At 45.7% G+C, this 22,409-nt stretch overlaps 1 protein-coding gene and 1 non-coding gene across 3 annotated transcripts in view; both read right to left on the reverse strand.

Moving 5' to 3' along the window:
* Positions 1–19,761, reverse strand: part of MYLK (myosin light chain kinase) — a 173,618-nt gene extending 153,857 nt beyond the window's left edge. The window contains exons 1-2 of one of the 2 annotated variants that reach the window (XM_045507222.2): positions 19,622–19,761; positions 14,316–14,483 (exon numbers count right to left, since the gene is read on the reverse strand). In XM_045507222.2, coding sequence (XP_045363178.2) covers positions 14,316–14,480 — 165 coding nt within the window. In that variant the 5' untranslated portion in view covers positions 14,481–14,483; positions 19,622–19,761. The remainder of the gene's footprint in view (positions 1–14,315; positions 14,484–19,621) is intronic. The other variant, XM_045507221.2, reaches the window with a different exon arrangement.
* Positions 6,679–6,753, reverse strand: TRNAA-GGC (transfer RNA alanine (anticodon GGC)). The gene has a single exon. It is a non-coding gene; the product is annotated as a tRNA-Ala (tRNA).
* Positions 19,762–22,409: the final 2,648 nt, after the last annotated feature.

A 22,409-nucleotide genomic window follows, 5' to 3' on the forward strand; every position in this document is an offset into this window, starting at 1 on the left:
ACCCCTGAGGCTTCGGAGAGATCATGCCTCTCCCCTGACTAGGGGACACTGAGAGATTCAGGCAGCATGACCAAATGTAGAACAGAGAGATCTCATGGCCACAGGGAGATGAGTTGAAGAGCAACCGGAGGGGCCTGCACTGGTTTAGGAACGAGGAAGGGCAGACGCCCAGGGGATCTGAGTTTTGGGTCCAGGGGGGCAGGGATCACAGAGCAGAGGACAATGACAGAGCCAGGATCCTCCACTCTTTAGCCCAAATAGCATCTCTTACTGCCTTGAAAACGCAGATACTTCCCCTTACTTAGGCATGGGAAATGGGGACGTATCCACAGGTTCATACCAGAGCAGAGGTCCTATTGGTTATGTCCTGTGATTGCATCTCCTGAGCAAATGAGTTTACCTTGGTTGGACAGACTGGGTCTTGTTCCTGACCGTGATTTTTAGGAAGCTTACAGTCACACTTGAAGTCCATCTTTATCAACTCTACAAGACTATATGGCATTTATTTCTGTGTGCTCATTGTACCCCAGATCTGTTTTTCCCACCCTAACTTTCCTTCTGCTCTTTTCTGATCCCTCACCTCCACCTCAGGAGAGGATTCAAAGCACTATAAAATTCAAGCTATATGGGGGCAATATCACCCCTAAGGGGGTGAAAATTGGTTTGGGGAGGAGGGGCAAAAAGTCTTACTCTTTTTATCTATAAAGCACTATATACATTCACATACAGTTCATGAAAACAGCATATATCCAACTGATCTCTATGAGTCACCAATGTGCTTGAGCAATAAATACCTTTCCCAATCTGAGATTGTCAGACACATCATTCCCAGAAGTAAATTACACAGGACATGGAAGTCCAGTCCCCTCCTCCTCATCCACCGCCTCAGCCACACCCACGTCTTCCCCCGTGTGCAGCTGAAACCTGCAGCCCTGACCTTTGCTTCCACCTCTCCAGGCCAATAATCTCACTTCAGCGGCTTGAAGAAGAACCTGCGTAGGGATAGTGTGTTCAGATGCAGATTCTGTGGTCTCACCTCAGTGGGGTTGGGATGGGACCCTCCAAGCACCCTAGTGGGCTCTGATGGACCCCACTTTGAGAAACACTCTCTACACAGCATCTCCACCAGTGATTCTGGCACCTAGGTGTCCAGATTTCACCCCAAACTCCAAAAAGCCTCATGCCATGGCTGTTAAAAATGAAGGGGTTGGGGTGGGATGCTGATTGATTTGACTTTATTATAAGAGCTTTGCCCTAGGTAAGTTGTTAATCAAGCACAATGTTCATTACGCGTGGGGGGGACCCACCGGCTCTAGGTCATTATGTTCGCCACTTCCAGAAACCAGTGTCTCCCCTCTCCTCTCCGGACTTAACTGTAGCAAGTCTCCCTATCTCCTGGCCCCACAGAGCATGGCACTGAATGGGATGGTGTCTGCCCCCAAGCAGCCTGGCTGTGGAGGCTGCAGCCACAGAACCAGTCTCGACGGCCTCAACCTCCCCTCCCTGCTCATGGATGAGGCAAGGCCAGCATGACCGGCCTCGGAAAGTATGTTCAGGTGCCTGGGTCCCTCAGCCTCATGCCTTTTCCATCAGGATCCAGATTTGATTTGCTTTTCCTTGCCTTCCTGGCTCCAGCTCCTCCAGGCTTATTTTTCACTCCCCTGTCAGGCTTCCCAGGGTTGGAGGGGCTGGGTGAGCCAAGTCCTTCACACTTCACGGGCCCTGTGCCAGCCGCCTACACTCCAGCACTCTGTGGGCCCCCACCCTACTCCCTCCGGGTCAGCCTGCCCTGATCCTGCTGGAGTTTTCTGAAGGGGATGGACCTGCATTTCCTAGAGGTGCAGGTCAGAGACCCTGTGTGTCACCCAGTGAGAGAGCATGAGAGGGCCCATTTCTCAGCCTCACACCACTCAGCCAGTGCTGGCAGGACACAGGATATCTGTTCACATTCCTGTGTCCCACCCACTCTCATTTCAGAGTGTCCTCAAGCAGAGGCGAGGGACAGGGAGCGAAGCTGAAGGAGCCATCAGGTCTGACATCCCACCTTCCCAGAAGGCATCCCAGCACTCGATGCCGGGGTGTGTGGAATGAGTGTGGAGGGGCCGGTTCACAGCCTCAGCGATTGAGAGTGGGACTCTCTTGAATGGAGGGATGGCCTCTTGGTCCTCTGTCATCCTTTTATCCCAGGGGGCACCAAACACCCTGCCTAGAGTTACTGTTTGCTGAACTCAGTTAACCTGCAAACCATTGACTCAGGTCAGCCTTCCTGAGTGTCACAACTTCACGTACGCTGGGGGCGAGTTGGTGGGCACACTAATACCACTAGGTCTCTACTCTAAAACCTTGTTTAAGTTTTATGTTTATGGAATTGTGGAATGCTAGAGCAGGAAGAGGCATCAGAGTCATCCAGTCCAACCTCTATTTATGGATGAGGAAACTAAAGCCCAGAAATCAGAGCAAATTAGAGACAAAGACCCAGATCTATGACCAGCAGCCCAACACTCCTGCTAGTGTCACACCACTGGTCCTAAGAGAAGCCAACTCTCTGTGATAACCAGCAAACTGCCAAGCAAAGATGCTTGTGAAGGACGGCATTTTAGCATCACTAGGCTGACTACAGTGCTCTAGTGTATTTAAATGCATCCTTGTTAGCTATGATCTAACCACAGGCCTTACTGAATACCTGCCATGGCAGGGTACCCTTCTAGATGCTGTGAAGAACCCAGAAATGAGTAAGAAATCACCCCTAATGGGCTTTCATTTTAGTGGCAAGCACGTAAATAACCAGAACATGAAGCCAAAGGTAAAAAGTATAAGAAAGCCCCAGGTGATTCAGAAGGAAGGAGACCATAACTGGCAGAGAGAAGCAGGGTGGGCTCCCTGGTAGAAGTGACTTTTGGAAGAGCCTGGGTAGCACTCTTGTATATTTGGGATCCAGATTCCAGTTAGAAATATGACAGAAGTCAGAGAGGCAAAGCCTAAGAACTGCTCAGAGATGGTGGGCCCAGGTCATAGTGCAGTTGGGAAGAGCACTGATCCAGGAGCCTACCCCGCGCTGTGGACAACACTGAATGCCAAGCCGGGAGCCTGACCCCAAACCACGGAAGGCTTCTGGGCTGAGGATAAGTGCTCAAAGAAGAACCCCACAGTAGACGAAGCCTGGAAGGGGCTGAGTGAGGAGTACCTGGGACCCCTGGCAGGTTAGCCCAGCCCCATGGCAGGGTCTCATCCCTCAGGGGGTGCTGACCACGTTTCAGCTCCGCTGTCCACGAGTGGATAGGCAGAGTCAACTCATAGAAGCTAATTAGAGACCCGACCTCATCCTTCAGCCTAGTTCTCCCTGAGAGCGCTGTGCCCTGGGAGTCACTGGGCCTCCATTCATACGTTTCATTCCATTTAATTCTGCCTCTCCCTTCCCAAGAGCTTAGAAATGGGAGACAGAGTAATTAGCACTTTCTACCTTCTAATAAACATAGAAGGGCTTTGTACACTATAACATGCTGTCCAAATGTATAGTATATTATTAAAAATCTGTCCATTGATAGATGAATGGCTCAAGAAAATGTGGTGTGTATATATATATACACAATGTAATATTACTTAGCTATATAGAAGAAAGGAAATCCTGTCATTTGTGACAACATGGATGGACTTGGAGAGTCTTGAGCTAAGTGAAATAAGTCTGACAGAGAAAGACAAATACTATATGATTTCACTTACATGTGGAATCTAAAAATGAGCTCATAGATACAGACTGGTGGTCACTGAGGGTTGGGGGTGAAATGGGTGAGGGGAGTCAAAAAGGTACAAACTTTAGGTTATAACATAAATAAGTCCTAGGGATGTAATGGTAGCATGGTGACCACAGTTAGTTAATAATACTATATTGCATATTTGAAAGTTGCTAAGAGAGCAAATCTTAAAAATTCTCATCACTAGAAAAAATTTTTGTACTATGGTGATGGGTATTAACTAGACATTGGGTGTTTATTTTGCAACTTATACAAATATTGAATGATGGTTTTGTACTCCTGAAACTAGTATAATGTTATGTCAATTACATTCAATTAAAAAATAAGACAAGATCAGAACAAAATATAAAGAAAACTCCAACACCAAGATGTTGGAACTGAATAAAACAATAAAATGTTAAAGATGAGAACAAATGTCAAGATTATTTGGTCCAACTCCCAACCTGATTTGTGGATCCCATACAGTCCTCAGAAGCTGATACAGCCCTCCTTAAACACTTCTGGTTCTGAACAATTAATGCACACAGGACCTGGTTCACGGTGAAGTGTTCGATAAACAGTTAAATGAATCAAATACAAACACTCAAACTCTACCTTATATAAAAGCAGAACATTATTTTAATGATGCAAGAGATTAAAATTTGGAAAATTCACAGACTGAACAAATAATCTCTCTTTACTGGGCACCTAGCAGGAGCTGGGACTGAGGAGTGTTTTTTTAAAAATTAGACATGTGAAGTTGGGAATACACACTACAATAAATAAATCATAGAATTTCAGCTCACAAAGGGCCTTAAGGGTCATCTAAATTATGATTTTATAAGAAGGAATCTGAGACTCAGGGAGATACAGTGATTTGTCAAAAGTTTTGAGGCAACTTCATAGGAACAAGAAACCCAGGACAGTATTCTTTCCACAACATGTTATGTTAATCAACCAACTAAATTCTAGAGAGCAGAATATAACCTTCCTAGAATATGGCAATGGAAAAGAATACAATGGACTGGAAGAGCTGGAAAAGGCTTCAGAGAGGAAGAAAAATTAATTTTCCACTACAAAAATTGATAATCCATTAGTTGCAAGATTGCTGACAAGGGAGATCACATTTTATTTTTCTCTGTAGTGCCAGAATCCAGAGCACAGAGGAATATCAACTTTTCCTGTGTTGGCCAACTTTTAAGAAAGTTGCATCTTAATGATTAACTTCATTTAAAGTTGGAGGGAAAAAAGAAGACAAATAAACTTAAATATAAAACAGAAACAGACTCACAGACATAGAATACAAACTCATGTTTGCCACAGGGGAGGTGGGTGGGAAGGGACAGACCTGGAGTTCAAGATTGGTAGATACTGACAGGTATATATAGAATAGATAAACAAGATTATACTGTATAGCACAGGGAAATATGTACAAGATCTTGTGGTAGCTCATGGTGAAAAAGAATATGAAAATGAATATGTGTATATTCATGTATGACTGAAAAGTTGTGCTGTACACCAGAGATTGATACAGCATTGGAAACCGACTATAACTTGATAAAAATAAATTAATTAATTAAAAAATAAAGTTGGAGGAAAGTTGCATATTATGAGGACTGTGAACATCTCAGGTTCTGTAGAAACTAAAGCTATGTGAAAAAATAAACCAGACCTTCCTGAGAACTTGGGTGCCCATGGAGACCCCCACTGACGAATGTCAAACCTGGTGCTTCATACCGTGTTCCTTAGGTCTCCATGAGCAAACAGAGAGAGTAAGAAAAGCCTCATCTGGTGTCTCCATCTCTCATTGCTCATTTTGCCACACAGTTCTGTTTCCATTTCAAGGCAGACAGTCAAGTAATTGGAAACATGTTAAAACAATAGGCGCCTAAAGGCTGATTACTAGAAGAGACAGATATATCTAGACAGCACCTGTCTTCTCTTCCCTGATTGGTAAACTATTGCCACAAACTTAAAAAACACACATACTTAAAGAACAAAAAATAACTCTATTTGCATGGTTCCAAATCCTCGCCTTATTTTAGGCAGTGAACACGTAGATGCTTTTATGCGGCAGCGATCAGACTGTGCAATGTCCTCGCTCTACTTCTCTATCCACTTGGTGTTATTCGCACACATTTCCATTTGTGGGTGTAGCTCCCCAAATGATGTGTTTGTTTAATTATCTCCTTTGGAGCACAAACTAGCTCCTTTTCTGTCACTTTAAATAGTGTTCTGAACATTTCTGTACCAACTACTTTTTTCTTTCTACTTTAAGTCAGAGTGTCAAAAGCAAAATTCTTGGCAAAGCACATCAGGGTTTTATTGCGCCTGTAACATTCTGCCAGTCTGAGCCCTGGAAACGCTGAACCAGCACTCCCAGCAATGTTCCCTGTTGCACCTGTTTCCTCATAGCCCCAACAGTGGGCTCTTGGCATCTTTTATGTCGCCAGTTTTTCAGGTACATAAATACTTTAAAGGTATTTTAATTTCCATTTGTCTAGTTGCTGGCAGAGTTGTGTAATGTATATTGATGCAGTGCCATATATTTTTCCACACCTAGACTGTCTACATTCCTTTCAGTGTAAACTGTGTGTTTATCTTTGACCTTTTATCAAATAGAATCTAGACATTGAACTCAGATAGATATGCCAAGTCTTTTTACAGGCAATTTTATTGTGCTTTTTATAAATTACAGGAGTCATTCTCACCTACTGTTAAAAAAACTCAAGCAACAAGAATGTACATAAAGTGCAAGGTGAAAGTTGAGGGTATAAAATGATGAAATGTTTCTTTCCCTCTCACTCTTTCCCCTCCCTGCCATAGTATCACTTTCCAGATACGATCATTGAAATCATCTTCTTATTCTTATCATTAAACTCAGTAATTCTTTTTTGTTTGTTTTTTTTTTGGCGGGGGGAGTGAGGTAATTTGTTTGTTTGTTTAATGGAGGTACTGGGGATTGAACCCAGGACCTCATGCATGCCAGGCATGCACTCTACCACTGAGCTATATACTCTCCTCAACAACTCTGTCGTTCAAGGTAATACACTCTGTCTATTTCTTTAAGAATTTAGAAATCACTTAGTGAATTCCCACTATGAATGATGAGAAATTTCACTGAGTTAGACACTGCGTCCCTCTCACCAGTCCTTCTTTGATTTTTAGATCTTGTATTGGACATTAATGACAAGATCACAAACTCAAATGCCTACAGAATCTGGGGAGGATACACAAGTATAGAAAGCAGGTGGGGACAAGAAACATCACGAGGCTCTTCCTACCCACTGATCACTTTCCCACTATTAACATGAATGTGGCCGGGGAAAAGCACAGTCATAACTGGCAACAGATGCTTGCCCACGCACTGGGAGATGACTGGGAATGGGGGAGAATTACAGCAGCCTGGCAAAGACACGCTTAGATGCAGGGGGTAGCACCCACCGACCAGGTTTTGCCACGTGGAAGTATTGCTGGATCTTATTTTTTGAGAAAAGTCATTCAGAAATGAATTGTATGTGTAAGTTTTCCATTTTTAAATCTTAGCTCAAAGTTTTTGAGAATACTGCTGACCAAACATAAAAGGTCTGTGTGCCAGATATGGCCAATGGGCTGACCATTTTTGACCTCTGTCATTATGGTTTTAAGTCATATATACTCAAGCCTCTGTTATTTGATCCGTCTGTTTTAGATGGTACCGCCTCCCTTCCCAGTGTGTAAGATGAGGACATCAGTACCCTTAAAGTTTTCTCATCCTCCTTCCCCTCCTCTCCCTTACCATTCACCATTCCTTTACTTTTGGCTTACAGAGTTTATTTTCTATTCTGTAGCTATAACTGACACTTTTGAGCTTTATCTATGGATTGATATTTTTTAAAAAAGAACAGGTTACAAATCAGTCCATGGGTCCATTTGTATATATAAAAATATATGCAGAGATAGGTTTATATTTGCACAGAATATTTCTGGAAGGGTACCTAAATTGTTCACCGTAGCAGCCTCTGGATGGTGGAAGTGAGGGTCAAGGCAAGGAACTTTTTCACTTTGCTGGAGTTTTTGTTTTAAAAATAGTTTAACATATAAATCATTTTTTTCTTTATAATAAAGTTAAAGGCACAGAGATGATTAATGAATAATACATTTGTAAAAGGCCAAAGTGGTCAACTCTTTCCTGTGGTTATGACTCATAAATGATTTTATGTGATTATTGGGAATCTTCCACATCCTATTACCATGGCTCCTCTGTCCTCTAATAAAGTGCTTTAAGGAGAAAACATACGTAAGGAAAGTAGCCTGAAGGAGGTAGCATTAAAATTGGACTTTGATGCTGGATAAAAGAGAGTGGGAGAAGGAAGGGCATCCTTGATAAAGGTATGCCCTGAGAAAAAGAAGGGAGCAGGGAGGCCAGGATGTGGGTGGGAAACAGTGCAAGGAATAGGATGGAGAAAGGGGAGGAAAGACCCTATAAGAAGCCCGGGACCAAATCCCTACTGGTTTGACTGGCAAGAGGTCTGGAGTCAGACCCTACCACCTTGGTTCTCCGGGAACCAAACATTTATTGAGCACCCCTCATGTGGCAGGCACTGTGCTCCTCCTGGGGCACAGAAATGCATAAGAAACACTCAGCGAGTTTAAGGAACCAGGTGAGACCTGTAAAAGGAATGACATCCCGAAGTTCAAGGAATACAAGATTTGGACCGCAAAGTACTGCCTCCTTCACTTACTGACATAACCTTGGCAAGTTTTATAATTACTCTGAGCCACTAGGTTCTTCCTCTATAAAAAATAGGGATAAAGCTACTTTACCACGAGGACAAAATAACTAAGATCACAAGCCTGGTGCCAAGAGGGCACAGATAAACGCTAGCTCCCTTCCTTCACGCTCTGCCCCCATTCCTAACCCCATAATCGACAGGGAAGATAAAATACTTTCTTTGTTTACCCTTTTTCCACAAAGGTGATCCCAGGACAAAGTACCTGTGCTGCAGATGTGTGGGCTGGGCAAGCAAGGCTGGGGCAGGATGTGTTAGAGGAAGGAAGGGAGGAGCAGGGGTCAGGGCTGGGGAGCTAGGAGCTGACCTAAGGCTGGAGGATATTAAGCAGCGGGTGGCACAGTCAGACCTGCAGTGTAGGAAAGACAGGAGTCAGGAAGCAAGAAACCAGTTTCCCAATTCACTGCACACCTCATCTTAATCTCCACTAAATTCCTATAGTACAAACTGTTAATTGAACTATTTCAAGCATCTGATTATCCTGTCATATCCTACTGTTTTATATGCATGTTTTTCTCAAGAACCACACTGTTAAGACTTCTGAGGACAGAGTGCAGACCAGATACTTCCTCGAAATTTCTCTAAGTGGTTGAGCACTTCTGAGTTAGAAGTGAGCTGGGAAGAAGTGCGTGGGGAAAGGATATCACTGGTAGTGAAAGTGGAAGGAAACTGAGGAGTTAGTCCTGCTTTCCTGTGTCAGACCTTCTCTCTTCCCTTCCTCCAGCCTCCACAACTTAAACGTAAACATGCCTCAGTGAGGCCAGGCTAGCCCTTACCTGGGAAGCCCCCTTCAGTAAACATCAAGCCCCTGGGTCTGGGCAGAAACCTCATCTGGGCTGTACTTCAAGAGGCACTAAAGTATCAGCTCATTGGATTCACAGCACAGCCAGGGCCCATCACCATGTTTGCTTTTTCTGATAAGAATGAATTCCAGGGCAGAAGGGAAGAATTTCCAGTAATTTCAGTATTTTTCCTACCCCCTGGCTCCTCTCGTACTTGACTCTGTGCTGGGGGAAGCAGCCCAGCGGCCCTTCAGCCGCTCGCACGGGCACCAGGGCAGCTGGCGGCGCTTCAGACGGCCCCGGGCTCTCTGTGCATGGAGGCCCCAGCGCGCTGGGTGCAGCAGTGCTCCCCGGGCGGTGGCACAGTCCACTGTGCTGCTGTTCTCATCTGAGTTGCATTCTGCATCATCGGGGTCCTCCTAAGCACAGGGGCAGACAACAGACCCCCACATCTGAGTTTCATCTACCTTCTTGTCCCCCCAGGCAAACAGATACCCCTTGACCATACCACTCAGGCCTAGAAGTATCTTCTCACAGGAAGAGGTCCACAAAGGCCTTAGAGGTAGCCTTTGGTAGAGAATGCCAAGGTCCTGGGTGCCTAGAACATGGAGAACAGCGTGGCTCCAGGGGGCACATCCCTTGGGCAGACAGATCCCTTACTCTGAGGTGAGGGTGCAGCCAAAGGAACAGGGGTTTCTGGAATGTGGGCTCGGGTTGCCTGGGTCTAAAGGTGGTACTGATGAGATAGAGATCCAAAGTTATATGAGATCTGGAAAATACAATCTCCTCAAGCTGGCAGAGCAAACCAAGAAAGGGCAGAGGTAGATAGTTTCGGCCTAATCAGCAGACCCTGATTAAACAGTAGTTTCTATAGTGATATTAAATTACTACTTAACCTCACGTGATTGACTTCCTCTCATAGGCCCTAGACCCTGTTGGGTCAAGCTAGATGCACACAGCCAGGGAGGAACAAATTCTTCCAGAATGTTTTAACCACAAGACCACATTCAACTCAAGCACTCCCCTTACTGTTGGTAGAAAGGTCTGAAAGGGATTTTTTTCTTCTCTGTGCTACGTCTTCTCCCCTGTGTATTCCATCATGTAAAGAGACAGTATCTCCACATGCATCTCATTAGGTATTAATCAGTTAGGAACAGTTTTTGCAAAATTTCCTTTGTGATGATCACAGCCAAAGGTCCTATCTGGAATTAGGCTAAGCCGTAGGAGTTTTGTCTCTTAGCTGCTGGTCTTTATGCTGCCTCCACTACTGCACCCCCAACCCACGTCCACCCCAACCAATCCTTTGTACTCTGGCTTGTTGCCTCATGGTTTTAATATGACTGCCTGAGCACCAAGTATCAAAAATGCTTTCAAGGCAGGAAGCAGGAGAGAGGTGGAATATGAGAGCGCCAGCAATTTTTTTAATTTTGTTTTGTTTTAATCAGAAAAGCTAGAGCTTTCCCAGAAATTCCCTAGCCGACTTCAGCCAAATGTGTTACTGAGCCAGTCTTAGCTGCAAAGGAAGCCTCTGCAGTGGCCTCTAGAGTGGAAGAGAGAAGGGCAAAGGGGATTGGTCATGGGTTACATGTTGGTTCAAAGTATCTGCCACAAAGTGGAAAGACCCGAATAGACATGAGGCATAGATGGTGTGGGATGAACATCTCACAGTTTGGAGTTTCTTAGAAAAAGAAAAGAACCACAGGGGCACCTTTGGTCCTGCCTTAAGGTCACTAAGTCTTTTTGATAGAAAGAGGGGCTTTATTGGAGGGAGGTGGGGAGGGGTTCATTAAGTCCTTGACCTAAAAATAGGCATAAAGAGGAAGAGGGGCAGGGCAGGAAGCAGTTTTTACCTCTTTTCAGGAATAAAACCAGAAAGTGCAAGCTTGAACTAACTTCTAATTATCAGCTTCAGAAGGCAGTAGGAAACAAACTTTTAAAATATTCTCACATCTGTGGGGTCCACTGTGTTCCTACAGTGATGGGAGGGTCCCTCTGCCCCCTGCAGAAGAAGCTGGCACAACCTAGTAACTTCCACACCCAGGCTTTAGAGCTCAAGCTGGTGGAGGCAATGCTTTAGAAGGGAGAGTGGGGAGAGGAAAGCTGACAGAGGTCATGAGGACTGCTGCAAGGAAGAGAAGGGTTCCAGCGGCTGCAGTGGGCACCAGCCTGGGCCTAAGAAGTAGTTTGAAGGCTTATTTTAAAAGTCATTCAGTTGTAAGAGATTCCGCAAGAGCTCAGTTACTGGAGAGCTGAGGTCCCGGGGGTTGCTGTGAAACTGACACCAGGACTGGCTGGTGCAGAAAAAGCCTCTAGAACAGGATGCATCCCAGGGCCTGGGGAGAGGGGTCAGCTGCAGGCAGGGACAAATGGCCACAGGAGAGAAGGTTTAAACACACTAGAGGCAGAGAACCCCTGGTTGTGATCAGGGGGTGGCCCCATTTGGCACTTGGTCTTTTATAATTAAAAACTCCTACTCCAAGCTCTTGTCACTTAGGCCACCACCACCTTAACCTTTCCCCTCTCTGAAGGCGCCAGGTCAGTATCCAATCAACCACCTCCTCATCCTGGAGTCATCTGACATGGCCCTTCCCTGATGCAAAGCCTTCCTTTCTGTTCTTTGCCACAGTGATAATATGCACTCTCAGCATGCTAGTTTACAGAGCACTCTCTAGGTCAGCCCCTCCTCTGAGTTTCTCTCTGCAAATTCTCAGATGTAGCCAGACACTCCATCTAATGTCTCCCTAGAATCATCTTCCTTCTGTGCCCACCATACACCAGCATGCCATCAAGGTGTTGTGCTGGGTTAACTCCAGGAAGTTGGGACATGGTAACGGAGATCTGCAAGCTGACTTTTAAGGAATACATTCATTTTGACCTATGGTCCACATGTAATATACGAAGTGAACTATTTCCTCAATGTAGGCAAAATAAAACGTTCACATGAAGAATGCTACACTCCACAAACATTGCAGTCAACATGGTGAATGCATGAAATGCCGCTGACTTGTTTAAGACTTGTTTATGTATGTAACCATCACCTCATTTTAAAAAATTTTGTTATTAAACTTTTTGACTTTATGAAGTGTTTTTACCATTTTCTTCTTCAGCTCATTTTCTTTTCACATCCCTGCAGGCCAGAAAATACAGAAACAACTAGTTGTTTCTTCTCAGATAAGGAAATCGAGGTCCAGAGAAGGTCTGACCTGCCTACCACAGGACGACTAACAGAGAACTTCAGTGTGTGGACTCCTGCGCCAGAGCTCATTCTACGAAGGTTCCAAGTCAAATAACCAGAAAGCTCAGCTCCTGCATGGCTTCCACAGTCAGCAAAGGGAGCAGAGACATCTTCATCTACAAAAGCTAAGTCATCTCTTTCTCTCCACATCTGTCTGGATTTGAGGAAGGGGTCCATCCCTGAGAAGCAGTAGGGTGGGAGGGTGGGTATGGAGAGAGGACGGGTTTTGCTAAGCCATTCTTTAAAAGTTCACTTTCCATTTCTAAGTGTAAATCCAGTGTCTTATAACACATTCACAAAGTGGTGCAACCACCACTACTATCTAAGTTCAGAACATTGTCATCATCCCCAAAAGAAACCCACAAGCAGTCACTCCCTACTCCTCCTCCCTAGGCTCCTGGCAACCTCTCATCTACTGTCGCTGCAGGTTTGTGGATTCTGGACATTTCAGATTGTGGAATAATTCAGTATGTGACCTTTTTTGTCTGACTTCTTTCACTTCACATGTTTTCAGCGCTCATTTATGTTGTAGCATGTGTCAGTACTTCACTCCCATTTCTAAATCCCCAGGGATTCTTCCTGTTGCCTCTTTCCTGCCAGCTGTGGGGATGTGGGGATGGGGGAACCACAGTCAGGGCAACAGGAAAGAGCCCCCAGCCTGGGAGTGCCCAGAGAGCAGAAACAGACCCTGCAGCAGCAACACCAACATGCCCCAACAATCTTCTTCAGGTAAAAGACACAACAAGGAACGTCATACCCACCACCAAACAGCAGGCTAGATGGGCCTGTGCAGAGGACACAATGCACTGCAGCCCCTGAATACTCTCCAGATGACCACACAGCCAGCCCTGCCACTCAAACAAAGGCAGGCCCAGTGTCATCCAGGAAGAGTGATGTACTTGACCCCTTCTTGCCACAAGATTTCAGGGGCCTGCTCTTAACTTGTAGATTCATAGTGCCACCTATGAGTTCCTCATCACCTCAGCTTTCTTTTGTTCAGATCAAACCTTTTAGCTTCTAAAGCATTTCCTGGGGAAGACTGCCCGTGTTTAATCCAGGACGAATATTACTTGCAAACCCCCTGTCTTCCACGTGCATCTCCACGTCAAGATGATGATTCCACTTCCTGGTGGCCTGAGCCAGCAGCTTATTAAAAGTTTCTCCAATTGGGCATAACCTCAGTGTTCTTACAGCTAACCTTCCCATCTTCTTCTTCTCCTCTCTAGCACAAGGTGGGCAAGAAATTATCATTGCCATTTGCAGAAGAAGAAATGGAGGTCCAGTAAGAGCAAGAGACCAACACCCATTAGCAAAAGGTGACAGAACTGAAATAAGGGGTCCTATCTGCCACCCCACTGCTCTGGGTGTATCAAGTGCATACACGAGAAGCTTAGTTAACCAAACACTCCCTCCAGGTAGGAAGTAAGAGAAAAATAAGAGTTAGCTCTCAATAGTCCAGATGTGTGTGCACATATTTAAATCCCAGCTGTGCGCTTCTGGCCACCACCCCATGTATTCTCCTCCTATAATCAGGTGCACGTACCCAGAACAAGACCTGTGTTAATAGCAAAACATCTCATTATGTTCCCCACCCAGCACACCCGAGTTCTTCACCATAGCCCGAAGTCAACCATAAACAAAAGAAATACAGTAAATTGGTATCTATTTACTTTATATGTGGGTCCAAAAGAAAAGCAGGCTTTCTGCCAAGTCAGCCTGCAGAGGAAAAGTCTGGAGTAGAAGCAGCGACCCCCCGACTAGCCTCCCCTCTGCCTCCCCCAGCACCCCTTCTTACCCTCCCTTCAAACTTGGCAGTGGCTCCTTCCTTGATGCAGAGGTTCCGAGGGGGAAAAATGAAAGCCGGGGCCTCGGTCAGGGGCATGGAGCCGACTCCCGAGTGATCCATGGTGAGGGAGGTTTTGGAAACGTGTGTCGAGGCAGCCAGCTTCACATCCCCCATGTTCTGCAAACAGGAAGGAAGACCAGGTCAGACGAGACAGAGTGCAGTCTGTCCTCCCTGCAGGTGGTTGGTGTGCCCAGTGTGCTGGTTGCGGCCACAGTGTCGTGGGTTTTACTGGGAGCCCCATCAGGTCAGGGTCCACCAGGAGCTCCTCCCTGGGAATGGGAGGCTCTCTGTCCCCCACATGCAGAGCTACAGGGGTGAGGCCCAGCCCACCCCAGATACCAGCACCCAGGGCCATGTCCTGGCCTCCCCAAAACCCCATGGAGAACTTCCAGGAAAGGGGCAGCTGAGGCAAGAACAGAGAAACCAGATGTTTCTCAGAGTTTTTACAGTGGGTGTCTAAAGTCAGCACTTAGTTGTCATTCAACCTTCAGAATTAATATCTACATTAGGCGCTTATGGCAGAAAGTACAAGCTGCTTTTGCCTGAACTGTGAGCTCACAGGCTAAAGAAAAATGGAAACCATACTCCAAGGAAGGAATTAGTTTGGGGTTAATAGGGCAAGGATCCTGGGGGAGGGCAGAGGAGAGGGTGGGGCTGAAAGAGGGAAGGGAGCAAAGCCTGGGAGGACATCCCACATCCGGGGACTAGGCTGCGAGAAAGCCTCAAAGGTCACAGAATGTCAGAGAAGGCAGCATTTTAAGATTATCCAGGCTAACTCCTCTATTTATAATTGTGACCCAGAGAAGGTAAGTCACTTGCCCAAAGAGACAAAGCAAAATGATGGCATCACTGGCAAGAAAACCTCAGGCTCCTGACTCCTAGACCAAGGCCTGGTTGGGATTAGACAAGATGTTGACGGGGGCTGGCAGGTGATCGGAACAAAGGAACTTCCTTAAGATTGATTCCAGCAATGGAATTACAGGTACTGAGTTCCTGGTTGCAAACTAGAGAAATTGACTCTGGTGCTTCTAAATGGAGGAGGGATCTGTTGGAAAGATGAGGAAGAGGGAAGCTCTCAAACTCCACAGGAAAGGCTGGAGAACCAGGCTGGGGAAACAGGCAGTAGACGAAAGAGGCCGGGTTGTCAGACCCCAGCCAAGGTCACTGGACACCAGTTGCCACCCCTTGGAGTACATCCCCAGTATCCCTGCTCCAGATTCCAAGTCCAGGTGGGAGACTCACCAGGCTGGGATGTGGGTCCAGGTTGGGGACCACGTCTTACTCACCATGGAATCCATAGTGCCTGGCCTATCACAGGTCTGTGACAAACATCCACTAAACTGAAGAGGAACAGTATTTCTAGTTTTTATTGTTCTGTTCACTTTCTAGGGATCTTTAGTCACAAGCTTAAGCCCCATGCTGAGTGTGGTCAGCTGACAGAAATGAACAGTGGTGTCTGGGCATGTAATTAGTTTGTTTAAACTTAATAACATCTAACAAAAATAAAAGGGAGATCTATTTTGAAGTACAAGTTAAAGTAACAAAGACCGAGTTTTGTTTGTCACAGGGCTCAGCCCCTGCTTGACAAACCCAGCTTCTCTTTCACTGATGATGTATTAGCTTTGCAAACAAAATCCTTTCCAAATGATAAGACTCACAGTTTCACTGCAAAGTCACAATAAAAGCAAAATTTAGGTAGCACTGACTACAAACCAGGAACTATTCTAAGCACTTTATAAATAATAGCCCATTTGCTCCTTACAACAACACTAAGTGACAGATAATCTCATCATCTCATTTATGGATTAGAAACCGAGGTTCAGTGAGATTAAGAAATTGGCCCAAGGTCATGGTATTTAGTAGGGGGCAGAACTAGCATTTGATCCCAGGGGTCAGGCACCGAAGCTCCCATTCTTAACCACTAAGCCCTCTTGTCTCCTGTTAGCAGTCAGTGTTGGCTGGTGGGAAGGGGGTCTGAGGCTGAGGTAATAAGGGAGAAAGTTGAGAGCTGCTACCACATACATACAGAACTGAGGTTTTCTATATGTCAAAGCATACTGTTGACAACATTAAAAGGCAGCTGATGATCTGGGATAAAACGTTTGCCACAAGAATGAAGGACCAGGATGCTTTATATGTAGGAAAACAGCCGGACAGATAAATGGGCACTTGGATGGTTCACAGAACATAGACAAATGACCACAACACAAATGGATACGCCCAGCCTCCATTAGATAGAATCCACGAGTGCAAACTAAGAATAAGTTATTATTTTTTAAAAATTACCAAACTTACATTCAAAAAGAAAGATAACATAGAGTACCAGTGAGACTGTGGGCACACTCACACCCTTCTGAGGAGTATAAACTGGTGCAATGTTTCTGGAGAGCAATTTGGCAAAAAGATCCTGAAAAAAAAAGTCCAGCTCTTTCCCTAGTATCCTGCATTTAGAGATGTATTATTGGGAAAGAATCAGAGATGCAGCCCCTAATTTATATATAAGAATGTTAATCACATTATTTATAGGAAAATAAATAGAAAAATAATCCAGCTAAATAGAAATAGAAAAAAAAACAGTTAAATATCCAACGGTAGGAACTGGTTAAATACAGTAGAATATCAGGCAGTTATATGAGTGTACGTTTACAAGGAAAATAATAATAGGAACTTAATAATATGGAAATTTTAAACTAAAAATAAGTTTTATTATGAAAAATTTCAAACAGAAAAGTAGAAAGAATGAGAATTTTGCTGTATTTACAACATTGTGCTTGCATATGTGTTTGCAGAATCATTTCAAAGTAATCATATCATTTAATGGTAAGACTCAGGATATAGTCATTCACTCAATTGAGATATTTTTATTGAGCATCTACCATGTGCCAAGCTAGGTGCTAGGGTTACAGTACTGAACAATTACGTGTGTGTGTTGAGTGTGATAACAGGGGAGTAGGGAAGAAATCAGGCTCTTATATCCTGCAGAGCCACCTAGGACCACAGCCCAGAGGGGACACTGCTCCTTCCAGCCTCTTCCACTGCCACTGAAGTTTGGGGAAGGATGCACTCTGTGCTGCCAGCTCCAGGGGTGGGGGAGTGAGGGCAGTATCACAGGGGTCGGATCCAGCCACAAACCCAGGGCACTGCTACATTCCAGCCATGGTCCGGGCAATGTACTTCAACACTCCTGGTCTCAATTTCCTTTTCTGTAAATTGGGAATGATAATATCAACCTCACAAGGTTGAGGGGAGGATTCAAATGAGAGTGTCTATAAAATACTTAGTACACAGCATAAAAGGCCCTCAATAATGGCATTATCCTGTTCTTAAAGGGAAAGCAGGTTCCCCACCCTGCAGGACAGATCTTTTTTTACCAAGGATAGAAAGCCCAGGCCAGCCTGCTTATCCTCAGGGCAAGGGTATCTGAGTGGGATTAATAGCAGTGGGAAGCAGATGGTAGACAGTGAGAAGTAGGAGGGCCCGGGCCCCCTGGCAGCCTCCACAACACTGTCCTGTCTGCCCTAGCGTTGAATGGGCAGGGTGCATGCACCTGACAGAGTGCTGGGCCCTAATCTCACTCAACCCCCTGGTCCTGCAAGGCAGTTCTGATTACACTCCGTTAAAAAATGAAGACACCGAGCTCAGAAAGTCAACTACACTTGTGCAAGGTCACAAAGCTAAGAAGTGGAAACCAACTTATCGCAGCTGTACACTGTGGGCTCCCAGGAGGGGCCCCAGACCCAGATGAGGGGTTTCCTGCTATCCCCAGTGATGGGAGATGCAATAGGCAGAAGCCTGAGAGTTGAACAAAGGAAGGGGCTGGGGAATGTAACACCAGCTTCAGCTTTCAGTTCTGGCTTTGGAAGACACAAGACCTTTCCACCTCTGCTTTCAGGGGACCCGGAACCTAGGAGTGGTGACACAGGCTCAGAATCCTCTCTACAAATTCTCTTGACCCAAGACCTTCTGAGGTCTCCCGAAGGCTCTGGATGCTATCATCAAAATGAACATGCTTGGCTTCAAACACATAAGACTGATGTCATCCATCCCTGGGCAGGTGGGAATATCGGGCGGGCTTCAGGTTAGAAACAGAACAGACAAGTCAATACAGCAAGGAGACACCCCATGCCCTGCGAGGCATAGAGGTGAGTGGATAGGGCAGCTATTAACTATCACGCAGGCAGAACCAGAGCCCAGCCCCAGGCTGGCTGGGCACACCAAACAGCTCTGCTGGCCTGTTGCCCCGCCCACTGCCCTCAGATACACAAACAGATTCCGTCCGCACTACCAATTAATGGTTACTGACATATTTGGAATGTGCTATCAAAATAATAATAACAATAATAATAAATCAAACCATCTTTATTCCCCTCTAATCCCTCATCCAGCCTGGTGACCACATTCCGATTGAAAATACCAGTGGGTCTGGCTGGCTTCTGCAATTATTTCTTCCTCCGCAAAGCAGTGCTCCGTGGCTGCAATCAAATACTAGCTAGGGGAGTACATTCAATACCAGTTAAATGTAGATCAAAGGGGAGAGGAGTAAGAAGAGAACAAAAGGAGGAGGGGATCAAGAAGAGCGGTGGTCCGGGAGCTGCAAGAAGCACCCTCCCCTCAACCGCCAAAGACACACAATGCTCAGCCAAAGCTCCCCTCCAAATAAGCTTTTCACAAGTAGCAGAACTTAAGAATCATTCAAAGCAGCACTAAATTAATTTGACTTTAATTCGATCAAAAGCACTTTAAATTATCCCTTGAACCCAGAAAGGAACACTTTCAACTTTGGCCAAAAGAGGGGCAACTCTGAGGCAAAAAGACTCAGAGAAGAGCTTAAATTAGGACTCAAGTTATAAACAAAACAGCTGTCCCCTTCCCTACCCAAAGTGCATACATTTTAAATGCTCGTTGTCCTTAAGCACCTGGTCAGGCAGCAAGGCATCCTGGAAATACCATCCCTTCCCTACAGGGAAGGGCTCCCAGCAGGCTCTGCACTGGAAGCCTGGCAGTCAGCCATGAGCCCACTGGGAGCCACTGGCACACAGCAGGCACAGCAACCACCCGAGGTGCAAAGGCAATGACAGTTCCCTCTCCCCACCTTAATCCTCTCTTCAGTGCACTCAAATCTGACAAATTCCCTAATCACTCCTAATCCGGGAACGAGCTTCTCCTCGGCTGTGGGCCGTACCTGCTGACTTGCTGTGACCCAGGGGAGCAAGCAGTGGGGCAGGGCCACCCACCAGGGAACGGACACGCCTTACCGTGGCTTCTTCCCCAGGCAGCTCTCCCGGGAGTCGGGCTGCATGGGCGGCCACTCTTTAGCACTGTCCTGCTGAGATGCCTGTCCAAAGTCTGCCCGAAAAGGAAGACAGTGAAGGAGAGCCAGGGAGGCTGCAGAGCCCAGGGCCAGACTGGAAAAGTTAAGGGGCGTTTGTCTGACTGCTTGCAGATGTTGCAACTTGCCTTGCGCCGGGCAGCCAACTTCACCAGGTCAGAGAGATCTGTTGTTCTAATCCGCCCAGCTGGGGTGACCTTTGAAACCCCTGGCTGCCAGCTGCAGAGGCTCTCAATGGAGTCCCGGGGAAATCAGGGATGGAAGCTCACAGGTTTTTACTTGTTCAGGGCTGTGGGTTCCAATCTGAGTGTAGAGCAAAGGGGTGATGCTGTCAAGCAGCGAGCTGAGTCCCCCAACTCCACATCTGGCCTGGGACACCATCCACCCCTGGTACATGTGCCTGGGATTACCACCCTGGGATGAGACACTTGTTGAGACACTTGCTGCCTGAGACTCAGCTTCTTCCTCCTTGAGCTGAAGAAGGCCTGTCTAGAATCCCTGCAGTGGGAGCAGGCCCAGAGAGCAGATGGCTGGGGGACACCTATGTTGCAACTGTCTTAGGGAATCTGGGCTGGGATTTGAACCAGGCTCTACAGATTGTGTGCACGTTGAAAACAGGACCTAGCAGTGCTGCTCATGACCCCTGGAGAGCTTCAAGTGAGGTCCTTGGCGCAAACCTCACTTTGTATCAAGGTGATGCCCAGTCCAGTTCCTCTTCTCCAGGGGAGAGAAGATATTTCCATAGTTCCAAAGGCATCTCTCATTTTAGGCAACTGACACCTTGGGACAGACTGCAGGCATCCAAATCAGGAATGACGTGGATTTAAGCTTTTCCACTGGCTCATGTCTGATTCTTGAGTAACTGGTATTCTTCTAACACCAGCTGACCCTTTACCCTCTAGCTCAGCAGTTCTCAAACTTTTTGGTCTCAGAGCCCCTATATGTTCCTAAAATTACTGAGGATCCCCAAAAGCTTCTGTGTGTGAATTGTTGCTATCAATATTTACTCTATTAGAAATTAAAACTAAGAAACAGTAATTCACTTGAAAAATCAATAATAAGCCTATTATATTTAACATAAATAACATTTTTAAAAGAAAAACATTTTATAAAACAAAAAGTTTAGTAAGAAGAATTGTTCATTTTTGCAAATTAATGTCTGGCTTAATAGAAGACATGAACGTTTTCATATCTGTTTCTGCATCCAGTTGCTTGTGACATCACGGTATTTGTAGCTTCTGGAAAACTCCACTTGAGAAAAAAGGAGAGTGGAAAAGGCAGATGACATCTTATTCCAAAAATTATTTGAACATCCTGGGCCCATGGGAGAGTCTCAGGGTCCCCAGGGCCCACTTTGAGAACCATTGCTCTAGCCTACACCTCTACTCCCCTGTCACCATCTGCTCTCACTTCTGTCCTCCTTAAACACACGAGTGCAAACGGAAAAGTGGTTTTATAGGAGTAGTGGTGTGCAGCTTTGGGAGGTGGGTGGGGAAGAGGTGAATCAATACCTAATTTGATTCCATATTTTCTTCTGAGGAGAATGGTTGAACAAATATAGACCAGAGAGGTCTGAAGACTAAGATAGACACTGATGAAGACCCTTAAGTCAATTAAATCCTTGGTCAAGACTGAATATGCACCCAGATACTGGAAGACATTATATATGGTAGATACTAAAATATTTTATGGATAATAAAGGAAGAAATGAATTCGAAAATACAATGCTGTTCATCCCTGAGGAACAGAAGTGAATCCTGATCTAACTCTCCTAGATGGAGGTCTCTGCGAGGTAATGGGGCTGGGAAGTCATTTTGCACAAGGACGGCGATTTGGACAAAATCATGGATGTTGCATTTATCACACATATCACAGCTGGATGCCATGCAGTTGTGTGGTTATTTGATTAACATCTGTCTCCCCTACTGGAACACAAGCTCTTCCACCAGGTCGTAGGTCTCCACCTGCATATTTCTCTCACTACTGGATCCCTAATGCCTAGAATACAGATGAGGATGCAGTACATTCTCAACAAATGCTTGTGGACTACTATGAATAAATTGAAATCTGGGCAAGAAAACATAAAAAAATCACTTCCAAACAATGGCACCACTTCATTTTGTTGGAAAGGAGTGGAAGAAAAGGTTAAAACGATTTTAAAAATTACCCCTCTGGGGCCTATAGACATTTGGTTCCAGACACATGGGTACCAGGCCTGGCTCAAAACCTGGCATGGCAGGGAGGGAGGGTATAGCTCAGTGGTAGAGTGTGTGCTTAGCATGCATGAGATCCTGGGTTCAATCCCTACTACCTCCATTAAAAAAAAAAATAAACCTAACTAACTCCCCCCAAAATAAAAAAAACTTTTAAGAAACAAAGCCTAGCATGGAACTCGTGCCTCCTTTCTGCTCTTTGCTTCTCAGGCTTCCTGTGTGTGTAGCAGACACAATTACACCTGGCCCTGGTGCACTCTCTGGCACTCTACTGACATCCCTGAGAGACTCGGGTCCAGGTTTCTGGGTTCTTAAGGGAAATCAGGCAAAGCCAGCCCACTCTGTCCCCCACAGCTGAGTTCTTCCCTGAGCCCACAGGCAGCCTCTCCCTCCCCATGGCATCCTGGGCCTTTCCTCTCAGAAAACACATTAAAGGAGGTCTGCGCTTCTGCAGGCTGACAGCTGCCCACGTCAGCCAGGCCACATCAGCAGAGCAGCAGA

Source organism: Camelus bactrianus, chromosome 1 (genome assembly GCF_048773025.1).
Source record: "Camelus bactrianus isolate YW-2024 breed Bactrian camel chromosome 1, ASM4877302v1, whole genome shotgun sequence".
NCBI lineage: Eukaryota > Metazoa > Chordata > Mammalia > Artiodactyla > Camelidae > Camelus > Camelus bactrianus.